Here is a 13,428-nt window from a genome sequence, read left to right on the forward strand (position 1 = left end):
GAGTGTTAAGATTTCATATAAAATTATTAGAATTATCCTAAGAGACTAAACTATGGAGTAAATGCATCTACCTTCTTGCTAAAATGACTGATGGGCAAGGGTCACTATTGACAAAATAATTTTTGGGAAGTTCTACCCATGTTGGTAGAATATGGGGTAAGTTTCCAAATCCTGAATTCCCAGTGAGGAGATTCATTCCAAGGAACAAAACATTTCTGCTGTGATTTTGTATTCCTGTTCCAGTGTGCTGTTGGATAATTGGTACTCTTGGCATTGGCTGTTTCCTTTTGTCTATAGGGATGGTGCCAGTTGTGGTTCAGTGGTATCATACTTACATCTGAATCCAAATGTTTGTATTCAACTCCACTTGAGCAAAAACAAAATCAGGGCTGACACTGCAGTCAAGTGCTGCACTGTGGGAAGTGTTATCTTTTTTGAGTGGGACAGCTACATTCTCAGGTGAGTTTAAAAGAATCCATGTCACTACTTTGAAGAACAGTGGAAAGTTATCCCCTGTGTCATTGCTAACATTTAACCCTCGATGAACATTGTAAAGATATTTGTGGACTCAAAGCTTCCAATTACTGTTGGAACAGATCTATTTAATGGTCATCATACCAAATCGGTTTGCTTAATGATCTGCGTTTTCTGAAATTCACAGCTTCAGGATGTTTCCATTGCAGTAAGCAGTCTGAGCTTCAGTGTAATGCAAGGCAAGTGAAGGCATGTTCTTCCAATCCCTTTGCCTACCATTTCCCCCAAGCCTCCCTGGAAAGATGCCAAATGTGTTGGAAATGCCCATTAAAGGTAACAGTAAACAGACTAGAGATTGATACATAAGGTAAGGTAAAAGTTTTGTCAGGGCTATACAGATTTTTTATTAGTTATTCTTTTCTTTTTAAACATTTAATGTTATAATTTATTTTCAAGTTTGAATTTCATTATAATTTAATAATTCATGTTAATTTTTCATATTTATTTAACATTCAATGTTTTTAGTAATTTCTACAGAATGATTCTGGGTGAATGAGACACATAAATAATAAGATAAGTGGGCAAGAGGGTAGGGTGGCAATGGGTAAGATAGTCAGGGTGATTGTTAAGCGGATGAGGGTTTGCAATAGCTTTAGGGAAGTGAGGTTGTGTCAGGAGCAGCCAGACCACATCTAGGCCTGTAGGGTAGATCATCGATTTGAATTGTACCAAGTTGGCGAAGAGACAGGTTTTACTTGGGAGTGGGAGCACCGTGTGTCAAAGTCAGATAGGAGCAACGCGGTATCAAGGCTGGGCAGCATGGTGTCACAGTGCCAGGGACCTGAATTTGATTCCAGCCTTGGGTGATTGTCTGTGTGGAGTTTGCATGCTCTCCCCATGTCTGTGTAGGTTTCATCCAGGTGCTCTGGTTTTCTCCCATGGTCCAAAGATGTGCAAGTTAGGTGAATTGGCCATACTAAAGTGCCCCATAGTGTTGAGGGATGTGCAGGCCAGATGGATTAGCCATGGGAAATATGAGGTTCCAGGGATAGAGTGGGGTGTAGGTCTGGGTGGAATGTTCTCCAGACAGTCAATGCAGACTTGATATGCTGTAAGGTTTCTAGCTGTACTTTAGGGATTCTATCAGGTGCCTGGTTGGAGTGTGTGATGGCAGGTGTTGGAGGATAAGTGAGGTCAGTGGTTAGAGTTAGAGTAGATCTTTATTCCTTGAACGTTTCTTGGTTAATTATTAAGCTACATACATCAGAACCAGCCATGTCCAACTTTAACTGGAAGCTGGCAATCTTTTTAGAGTCCTACATGCAAGAGTTATCTAGGTTTCAGCAAATAGTATTTTCCTCTCAGAAGATGAGAGCCAATTTTATTATTATCACATTGCTGTTAATGGGAATTTGTTCAAGTAGCTGCAGGGATTCCTCCATTACAACATTGACAATGCTAAGTATGTAAGTTAGCTCGCTGAGCTTGAAGGTTTGTTTTCAGATGTTTTGTCACCATGCTAGGTAACATCATCAGTGAGAGTCTCTGGTGAAGCGCTGGTGGTATGTCCTGCCTCTCTATTTATAGGTCTCGGCTTCTTAAGGTGGGTGTTATCATTTCCGACATGATCCACTATCACTATCATGATCACTAGTTTCCATACATACAGACAAAGAAGGACACCACTTTGACTGGGACAACACACATGTCCTAGGACAGGTGAAACGAAGACATGTATGAGAATTCTTAGAGGTATGGCATTCTAATCAGAGCTCCATCAATAAACACATTGACTTAGATCCCAATTACCTTCCCTTGAAAAAAAGAACTGGAAATGACATCACCCACCTTAAGAAACAAAGACCTATAAATAGAGAGGCAGGACATACCACCAGCGCTTCACCAAAGACTCTCACTGATGATGATACCTAGTCATGGTGGCGAAACATTTGAAACCAAGCTGTCCAGCTCAGCGAGCTAACTTAAATACTTATCATCAACCTGAACTACAAATCTTCTCAAAAATTGCTAGTGACAATGCTTTTAAAGTATTAATTGATTGAAAACTGCTTTGGGAGGGTTGTGCCTATGAAAGAAGCTGTATGAATGTAGCTGTTTTCTTTTACTCTTTACATTAGACACACGCTATTTAAGCAAGCACTTATTGGTCCAGCTTTTTACATATGATAGGGTTGCAGGTTTTATCTTGGTCAGTCATGTAATTAGCTAGTTAGTCACTAGTTCTATGGACTGTCCATTTTTATTTTCATAATTAAGCATGGGTTCTTCACAGTAAGATCTTAGTGACGTTGAAGTTTACGAAAACAGCCACTATGTGAAATGCATGATACCCAGTGCCCAATGTTCTTGTACAAACACCTAAAACTGAGCCAGCAACACGGCTTATAAAGAATTGTGACATGTGACATGTTATTATAACACTGATAAAACCTGTCTGGCAGTAAGAAAGGAAACAAATCATGTGGTAGTTTGCGTAGTGACAACATTTCAGACTATTGTATTAAAATGCACTTTTCAAAGTGCTTGCAACAAACTAGTTGATACATTAAATTCACTGACCGTTTGGTTCTGGGATCTAGGTTCCAGCCTACATTAGTGGAATAAAGATGAGATATTTGTATCATCAATAGTCACAGGTGAGGTGCCAGAAGACTGGAGGTTGGCAAATGTGGTGCCGCTGTTTAAGAAGGGTGGTAAAGACAAGCCAGGGAACTATAGACCGGTGAGCCTGACCTCGGTGGTGGGCAGGTTGTTGGAGGGAAAATGAGGGACAGAATGTACATGTATTTGGAAAGACAAGGACTGATTAGGGATAGTCAACATGGCTTTATGCGTGTGAAATCGTGTCTCACAAAATTGATTGAGTTTTTGAAGAAGTAACAAAGAGGATTGATGAGGGCAGAGCTGTAAATGTGATCGATATGGACTTCAGTAAAGCGTTCAACAAGGTTCCCTATGGGAGACTGATGAGCAAGGTTAGATCTCATGGAATACAAGGAGAACTAACCATTTGGATACAGAACTAGCTCAAAGGTAGAAGACAGAGAGTGGTGGTGGAGGGTTGTTTTTCAAACTGGAGGCCTGTGACCAGTGGAGTGCCACAAGGATCTGTGCTGGGTCCTCTACATTTTGTCATTTATGTAAATGATTTGGATGCAAGCAAAAGAGGTATAATTAGTAAGTTTGCAGATGACACCAAAATTGGAGGTGTCATGGACAATGAAGAGGGTTACCTCAGATTACAACAGGATCTGGACCAGATGGGCCAATGGGCTGAGAAGTGGCAGATGGAGTTTAATTCAGATAACTGCGAGGTGCTGCATTTTGGTAAAGCAACTCTTAGCAGGATTTACACGCTTAATGGTAAGGTCCAAGGGAGTGTTGCTGAACAAAGAGACCATGGAGTGCAGGTTCATAGATCCTTGAAAGTGGAGTCACAGGTAGATAGGATAGTGAAGAAGGCATTTGGTATGCTTTCCTTTATTGGTCAGAGTATTGAGTACAGGAGTTTGTTGCAGCTTGACAGGACATTGGTTAGGCCACTGTTAGAATATTGCATGCAATTCTGGTCTCCTTCCTATCAGAAAGATATCATGAAACTTGAAAGGGTTCAGAAAAGATTTACAAGGATGTTGCCAGGATTGGAGGATTTGAGCTATAGGGAGAGGCTGAACAGGCTGGAGCTGTTTTCCCTGGAGCGTTGGAGGCTGAGGGGTGACCTTACAGAGGTTTACAAAATTATGAGGGGCATGGATAGGATAAATAGACAAAGTCTTTTCCCTGGGGTCAGGGAATCCAGAACTAGAGGGCATAGGGTGAGATGGGAAAGATATAAAAGAGACCTAAGGGGCAACTTTTTCACACAGAGGGTGGTACGTGTATGGAATGAGCTGCCAGAGGATGTGGTGGAGTCTGGTACAATTGCAACATTTAAGAGGCATTTGGATGGGTATATGAATAGGAAGGATTTGGAGGGATATGGACCGAGTGCTGGCAGGTGGGACTAGATTGGGTTGGGATATCTGGTCGGCATGGACGGGTTGGATCGAAGGGTCAGTTTCCATGCTGTACATCTCTATAACTCTATGACTCTATCTCCTTTAGCTATTGACATTAAAAAGGCCTAACTACAATGAGTTTTGCTAATCTCAATCTAATTATACCAGAAATAGATGCTGGGCAAAGCTGGTTTCCATGTGGAACAAAATGGCAACCTCACTTAAAGGAATTACTGGTGTGGGAAATGGAGGTGCGAAATTGATCTCAGAGGGATAGTATCTTTACTGATCTGAGAATGCTTGATAGGCGAAAGTGAGGACTACAGATTCTGGAGATCAGAGACAAGATTAGAGTGGTGCTACAAAAGCACAGCAGGTCAGGCAGCATCCGAGGAGCAGGAAAATTGATGTTTTAGGCAAAAGCCCGAAACATCGATTTTCCTGCTCCTCGGATGCTGCCTGACCTGCTGTGCTTTTCCAGCACCATTCTAATCTTGACTGAGAATGCTTGATGCCAACACTGGATTCCTGAACAAATGTTCCTCAGCTTGGTGACTGTAAAGATCTCGTTAGAAAGTTCTCTAAATCTCATAACAGACTCTCAGTTTCCTCCCTCTATATTTAGTGGACAGTTGGGCTCCATTCCCTAGTTAATATATTACATGAATATTAGCGTTATTGCTATCACCTTAGCTTACTGTCAACTTATGGAGATTTTCTCATCTCTATCAAATCATGTCCAAATAATGAGACATTTCATTAAACTATTGCTGAAGACTTTGTGGGAATTGTGTTTTGTTTTCTGACATTGCTGTATGATAGGAAATCTAAATGAACTGGATTAACAAAAAACATCTAACAGGCTTATACTTGATTCTTAGACCAAAAATATCTCAAAACCTTCTGCCCTAAAGTATGCTAACCAACTGTACTATGAAAACAAGAAAAAAAAACAAATAAATTGCCCGGAGCTAACTAGTTAAAAACAGGATTTCTGATTCCTGTTAAAGCACCACTATTGAGCCGTTTTCTATGAAGAATGACAGAGCTTATAAAAAATGAAATGGTCAGCACAGTCAGGATAACAATTCCAGAAACTAATGAAGTTGTCACAGAGTTGAAGTGAAAGGTAGATTTTCCCATGTTGCCTGAAAATAGAATGTAAAAACAGTCAGTTTTCCCAATTGTAAACATTTGTTTATCTAACATAAATTATCTAAATTACCTTGTACTGTTTTAAGTAAAGTTTCATGCCCTCACTTGCAATCTGATTTTGAGGATTAAATGCTACTTTTATTGATACAGTCGGTAGGGGTCTGATCCAGACATTATTTCAAGAAGATAATGTGTTCAGAGTATAATCTGACCGCAAGAATCTTTTCTATCAAGTTAAAAAATCAGGTTATAGTTAGACCTAGATTTGTCATTATCTCCTGATGCTTAGTAGGCAGATTTGGGTGGGAATGGTCAGGTAAAAATGAGACTGGCCTTTATTGGCACTACGGTCCCATACTCCTGGCTAAAAACTCAGCGTGACGCCCATCTAGGGCTGCTTGGCTGTAATTTAATGGAGTGTTAATTCCCAAAATAGAATCGAGAAAAGCACAGCAGGTCAGGCAGCACAGCAGGTCAGGTCAGATGCTGCTTGACTTCCCATTCCTTCCCACACAGCCTGGCTCTATCACTACCACAAGTAAAATAGCATTGGGGATGGGGGTGAGAATCTTAGGTAGCTATTAATTGGCCATTTAGGAACCTCAAGAGGCCGAAACAAAGCTGCTTGAGTATGCCTTCATAAAATTTATACAGGTCAGACATCCCGAAGGAAAACTACATACTGGATGTTTTGTGTCCCTCCACCTTCAAACACACTTGTGGAGAGTGTAAAATCCAACCTACTCAAATAGCAAATGTCAGGAGTTGAAGATGACCATTCGGCTTATTGTGATTGTAGTAAGCAAAATAGAGCTATCCAGCTTAATCCCACGTTGCAGCTCTTGATTGCTATGTTCCAGCACTCATGAGTGTATATCCAAGTGTTGTTTTAAATGTGATGAACATTTTTGCATCAACCGTCATTTCCAAGTAGTTAGTTCCAGATCTCAAATATTCACTGGATACCTCTCTCCCTTCAACTTCCCTCTCATCTTTCTACCAAGTATTTTAAATTTTTGCCTCTGGTTATTGACCACTCTACCTAGACCCCTGATAATTTCATACACTTCAATTAAATCTCTCCTTAGTGTCCTCTATTTAAAATGAAACAGTCCCAGGCTATTGTGTCTTTACTCAAAGCTAAGAATGTCTATTTCTGTCAGTATCTTTATTAGTCTCTTCGATATGCTGTCTAGCACTATCACATACTTTCTTTGATAACAGAAGTATAGGGCAGCATGATGGTTGTTGCTGAACCTATTATACTCTTCTAGCATAGCCTCCTGGCTTTTTTCTGCCTTGGCTAATGAAGTTATGCATTCTATATGCTTTCTTAACCTATTGATCCATTTTTTTTACCTTCAGGGGTCTGTGGACATGCACTTCAAAGCTCTTCCCATTCATACACATCCTGCCATTTATTGTGTATTGCTTTGCTTTGTTTACCTTCCCCAGAAGTACTCCTCTTCACACTTTTCCATCTGGCATCTTTCTGCTCACCTTATCATCCATTGATGTTGTCCTGTTGTCTACAGCTTTCTTTTTCATGATCAACAACATGGACAATTTTTGATTCATTTGCAAAGTTCTTAATCATGTCTCCTACACTTCAATCCATCTCATTGACATAAACTACGAAAGGCAAGGGAGAAAGCGCTGAACCCTCAAGTAAATTTCCCCAATGGAAAACATATTTCTGAAACAAAAGCCCAAAATTGTGAATTCCAATTTGCCATTAGCCCAGAATCCTATAGACTCACATGTTTCTGACCAGCTGCCATGTGGGACCTTGCCAATAACCTTGATAAAATCCAAACAAAGCTGCTCGAGTATGCCTCCATAAAATTTATACCTTCAAACCCACTTGTGGAGAGTGTAAAATCCAACCTACTCAAATAGCAAATGTCAGGAATTGAAGATGACCATTAGGCTTATTGTGATTGTAGTAAGCAAAATAGAGCTATCCAGCTTAATCCCACATTGCAGCTCATGATCACTAGGTTCCAGCACTCATGAGTGCGCATCCAAGTGTTGTTTTAAATGTGATGAGCACACGTTCAATATTCAATATCCAATATAGGGTTTATTCTCATTGACCTTCATTGTAATCTCCCCCAAAAATTAAATCATTGTTCACCAGACATGACCTTCCCTGACTAAATCCATGCTGACTGTCCTTATTCAATCCATGCTTTCCCTAAATGATGATCTGAAGTACAATGTCAATTGAATTTGCTTTCAATTCGTCTTATCTTGAGATTAGCCTGGATAGCTATATTTTGCCTGGAACAGTCACAATAAGCCTAAGGGTCATCTTCAGTTCCTAACATTTGTTATTTTTAATAAAAGTGGGTTGGAAAGTGGAGGGACTCAAAAAGTCCAATGTGTAGCTTTTCCTATGTGTGCCTGACCTGTATAAACTTTATGGATGCACAGACAGAGAAATCAGAAAAGAGTAAACAAGCAAGAAATATGAATCTGAAAGAGCTTCTGCAAATATACTAACATAAGAAGATGAGACTAGCAAATGAATGGGAACAAGGAAATGGCAGAAATATTGAACCTTTTGTAAACATCGTCAATAAAAATCATCAACGTGTCTGCCAATAATCGCAGAGAAAATGGGGGAGAAGAGAAGGAGCAACTTAAAACAATCTCTATGACTAGAGACAGCATTTCATTTCTTTCAATTCTTTTTCTGTTCTTATACTACTTTCTTTTCTTAGCCTAATCTACTAACGTTACATAAGGTGTGAGTCCATGGCAAGAGAGGTGCCCAACGTTAATGGCATTATGCCAAGTAGCAGTGAGAGAGGGAGCAGGCAGCCCCAAGGTGTGAGTGGGGGATGAGAGAGGGAGCAGGCAGCCCCAGGGGGTGGAGGGGTGGGGTGGTGGTGAGAGAGGGACCAGGCAGCCCCAGGGGGTGGGGGAAGCTGAGAGAGGGAGCAGGCAGCCCCAGGGGTTGAGGGGTTGAGAGAGGGAGCAGGCAGCCCCAGGGAGTGGAGGGGTTGAGAGAGGGAGCAGGCAGCCCCAGGGGATGGGGGGGGGGGGGGTGGGGTTGAGAGGGAGCAGGCAGCCCCAGGAGGTGGAGGAGGGGAGGGGAAGCTGAGAGAGGCAGCAGGCAGCCCCAGAGGATGGGGGGAGCTGAGAGAGGGAGCAGGCAGCCCCAGGGGGTGGGGGGAGCTGAGAGAGGGAGGAGGCAGCCCCAGGGGGTGGGGGGAGCTGAGAGAGGGAGCAGGCAGCCCCAGGGAGTGGAGGGGTTGAGAGAGGGAGCAGGCAGCCCCAGGGGATGGGGGGGGGGGGTGGGGTTGAGAGGGAGCAGGCAGCCCCAAGGAGTGGGTGGTTCAGAGAGGGAGCAGGAAGCCCCAGTGGGTGGGGGGGTGAGGGAGGGAACAGGCACTCCAGGGAGTGGGGGGGTGGGATTGAGAGAGGGAGCAGGCAGCCCCAGGGGGTGGGGGTGGGGGGGGTGAGAGTGGGAGCAGGCAGCCCCAGTCTGTGGGGGGGGGGTGAGAGAAGGAGCAGGCAGCCCCAGGGAATGGGGAGTGAGAGAAGGAGCAGGCAGCCCGAGGGAGTGGGGAGTGAGAGAGGAAGCAGGCAGCCCCAGGGTGGGGGCGTGAGAGAGGGATCCATCAGCCAGAGGGAAAGGGGGCTAAGTCACTCCATTGTGAGGTGAGCGATGGTCAGGTGCTTACGGACTTTGGTGTTGGACTATTAACTGTGTTTCTTTGTTTATCTATGTAGTCAGAAGGACAGTAATGTTTCACTTCTTAACTTGCTTTCCTTATTTTCCTGCTTTGTACCAAGATTCTGTGCCTAGGTACATTGGTACCTAACATGGCGCCATCAGTGGCAGCTTGTAAACATTTCACTGTACTCATGCGAGTGAGTACATGTGACAATAACAGCTAATTCAAAAAGCACTCGGAAATCTCAGCTCCCCTGAACCTGATGGCTTGCATTTTTTGGTCATAAAAGAAGTGGCTGCAGAGATTGTGGATTTGAAATCTCGCAATATCTGCAGATTCTGCAAAGGTCTCAACAAATCATGAAACCACAAATATAACAGCCCTGTTCAAGACAGAAGGGAGACAGAATGCAGGAGATTATAGATCAGTTATCTGTTATTGAAAAAAATCCTGGAATCCATTCAGAAACTTTGATATTTAGGAAATCAAAGTATAGTCACATGGGGTCAACATGGCTTGACAAAAGGGAAATGTTCTTGACAAATTTATTCTTTGTGAATGCAACGAGGTCGAAACAGAGGAACCATTGGATGCAATGCATTTGAATTTTCAAAAGAGATTCAATAAGGCGTCACATAAAAGATTACTGCAGAAAGTAGGAGCTTAAGGTATCAAGGTTAACTTATTAGCATGGACAGATGATTGACCAACTCAAATGAACTTATCAGGGTAAATAGGTCATTTTCAGGTGGGCAAACTAACTAATTGATTACCCTAGGAATCCATGCTGAGGGCTCAGGTATTTTTGATTTATATTGGTGACATAAATGAAGAGACAGAATGTAAATAGCCAACAAAAACACAAATTGCTGGAAAAGCTTAGCAGATCTTACATCATCTTTGGAGTGAAAGCAGAGTTGATGCTTTGAGTCCCACGACCCATCTTCAGCCAAAACTGGCTGATAAAGCAAAGACAGGCCAGAAAGCAAGTTATAAGGACAGAAAGAGTCTGAAAGGCAAATACATAGTTTAATCCGGTAATTTTAAAAAATGGCAGACGGAACATAATGTGGGAAAATGTGAGGCTATTCACTTTGACACAAAGAACAGAAAGGCAAAATACCTTTGCAAAGAGATTACAACATGCTGTGGTACAGGGATCTGAGTGTTATTTTAAATGAATCACAAATCATTAGCACAAAGGTAAAATAGGTAATTAGAAAGGCAAATGTATTGTTGGCCTTTTTTGAAAGGAAACAGGTTATAAAAGCAGGGAAGTCTTGCTACAACTGTATAAGGAATTGATGGGATTGAATCTGCTAGGTCTTCTTTTTAAAGTAGTGATTTACTCACATTAGAGATAGTGCAGAAATGTTCTTGTCCATTCCTGGGAGGAAGGGGATATTTTATAGAGAAAGGTTGACCTGGTTGGGACATTTAATTAATGGAGTTTAGAAGAATGAGAGGTATTGAAATTTACACGATTTCTAGATAGAGTTGATACTGAGAGAACAGTGGGCACAGTTTCAAAAACAAAGATCCTCATTTTGAACAGAGATGAGATGGATATTCTTTTCTCTCAGAGCATTGATAATCTTTAGCATTCTCTCCACTAGAACACTATAGATGCTGGATTATTGAATATATTCAAACTGATTAAGATCTTATGTCTACCAGGAAGTCAAGAATGTTATAGGAGAGAGAGTAGGAAAGTGGAGTTAACATCAGGTCGGCGGTGATCTTATACAATGGTAAAGCAGAGTCAATCGGACAATTGGCCTCCGCCTCCTACTATTTCAAATGTTTTCTTTTAATTCACTTGTAGGACTTGGGCGTCGCTGGTTGGCCAGCATTGATAGCCCATCCCTATTTGCCCTTGAGAAGGTGGTGGTGAGCTACCTTCTTGAATCGCTGCAGTCCACTTGCTGAGGGTTGACTCACAATGTCGACATGTAGAGAATTCCAGGATGTTGAGCCATTAGACAACACAACTCTGGTTCCACCTTTTCATACCTTCATCTTTGTCGTTGGAGAATATTGTGAAGTAGTTTGAAGATTAACAGGTTGTTTAACTGTCTCACAAGTGAAAAAAGAATGCTTCTTCTATGGCTATAACCATTATACCAGCCAATTGTGTAGTTCATATTCAATGACAGGACAATTTTATGAATTCTCACATCTCATTAGATTAGTGGGAAAAGTTGAGGCAAAGGGTGGGAAATGAAGGCATGGTGATCAGATGCAAACATCCTTGCTGAACTCAGAGTCATAGTTCCAGTTTGCACTAGCCAGGGCATGTCTGGAGGGGAGTGTCTTCTTGTTCAGATGTGGACGCTACCACTAATCAAAAGGATTGCTTTAAGAAATCTGCTTAATAGCCTATAATATGAAATGTAGAATCCATTGCTTTATCAATCCTTTTGAATTATGCCCTCTGAAGTTTAGATACATTTATCTCTCACATGCTCTGTGTAGCTCTCTCATCCTTAGAACTTCAGTAAAATGACTTGCCAGAGGAAATTCTGAGGGACACAATTATCGCAAAGCTATTTACAGCAACCAGAGCAATTACTTTCTCTTCAGTTTGCTAAACAAAAACACCGTCTAAGGACATTGTGGTAAAGGAAAATTATACGTTTTAAACTTTGACAATTCGAAGATGAAGTAACACAAGTCTTACCAACTTGGGATTTGTTTGTTGCTGTGTCATCTGTCAGAGGCAAAAGAAAAAAGACAATAAAAGAACAAAGATTTTACGTGATTTATAGAGCTGCATAGTACTGAAAAGGATATTTGAAAGTTAAAAAAGAACTAATGCTTGTATCGAAATGCAGCATTGACTTTAAAAATTGGAATACTTACCTAATGGAATTCTAATTTGTCTGGCTATTTGTTCTCTCTCCCATTATAGTTTGAAGTAAAGCATTTAGTTCCAGATATATTTAATGTTTTGATAATACATGTTTATTAAACTGAAAGGCACATTTCTGTAATCAGTGTAATATTACATTGGAGCATACATATTACTTTCTGGTAATTTTATATCTCCAGGTTGAAACACCCATTGCAGTACTGCAATGCAGTATCCAATCACCTATTATGCTTTATTGCAACTTGTCATCTCAATAATAGAGTCAAGCCAACTCAAAACAATATCAGATATTTCTCACAAAGAGGCGACAGTGAAAGCAATCCTTTGAACTGGGTGGCACAGTGGGTTAATAAGCCATTTTTTACTGCCAGGACCTGGTTTGAATCAAACACAGAATGTTCTGATCAAAGTTTCTTCTCTGTGCTGATTGGGAGGATTTGTTATGAAAAGGATTTGGACAATATCACTAATGTCCTGGATGGTATGTGTTCACAGCCGAAAAATTGCCCAAATTACCAGCTTTAATCAGATTGACTGTTATGATGTCTGATGTGGGAAATGGAGACATGCACAATAAGTGTTTGAGAAAATTGTTAACACTAAGTAGAGGAACTTTGTTCAGGTCCCAGCTATAGCTGATGTCATGTTTGACATTTGTATTTAGTGACCCAAAAGAGATTTCTTTCTTTAAATGTTCATGGAGTAAATGTTCATTATTACCACCTGGATTGTAAATCAGGAGAATGGATTTCCTGCCCATTTTCCTATTTTTTTTCTCTCACTGAACTGCTCTGTTCAGTTACTTTCAAAGCGGTAAGGACAAAAAATTAACCCAAATATAGTTCTGATATCAGGACAGTTAAAATTACAAAGGATTAACTCCAGAGAGACAGTAGCTAAGTGCAAACTGGTGGGGAGAAAGCAGGAGAATGGGGTTGAGAAACATGTCAGTCATGATTGAATGGTGTAGCAGACTCGTTGGACCGAATGGCCTAATTCTGCTCCTATGTCTTATGGCCTTATGGATAAATTTCCTTCAGATAGGTTATCTGGATTCCATCCATTTCAGAACTGTGATTTTACCTGTGATCTCCTCATTGTAGTTATAGCCAAAATGTATCATGGTCTTTTGATTTTGAGTTTCCTTATTAGACTCAATCTTACAAGCTCCAGAAAGTCCCTTGTGTTACCCACGACTTTCATAATTCTGAACAAATTTATC

General features: G+C 41.1%; 1 protein-coding gene across 1 annotated transcript in view; it reads right to left on the minus strand.

Moving 5' to 3' along the window:
- Nucleotides 1–5,468: 5,468 nt before the first annotated feature.
- Nucleotides 5,469–13,428, minus strand: part of zpld1a (zona pellucida-like domain containing 1a) — a 38,810-nt gene continuing 30,850 nt past the window's right edge. The window contains exons 9-10 of the mRNA XM_072584362.1: nucleotides 12,015–12,044; nucleotides 5,469–5,641 (exon numbers count right to left, since the gene is read on the minus strand). Coding sequence (XP_072440463.1) covers nucleotides 5,469–5,641; nucleotides 12,015–12,044 — 203 coding nt within the window. The remainder of the gene's footprint in view (nucleotides 5,642–12,014; nucleotides 12,045–13,428) is intronic.

This window comes from Chiloscyllium punctatum, chromosome 15 (genome assembly GCF_047496795.1).
Source record: "Chiloscyllium punctatum isolate Juve2018m chromosome 15, sChiPun1.3, whole genome shotgun sequence".
In the NCBI taxonomy this organism is placed as follows: domain Eukaryota; kingdom Metazoa; phylum Chordata; class Chondrichthyes; order Orectolobiformes; family Hemiscylliidae; genus Chiloscyllium; species Chiloscyllium punctatum.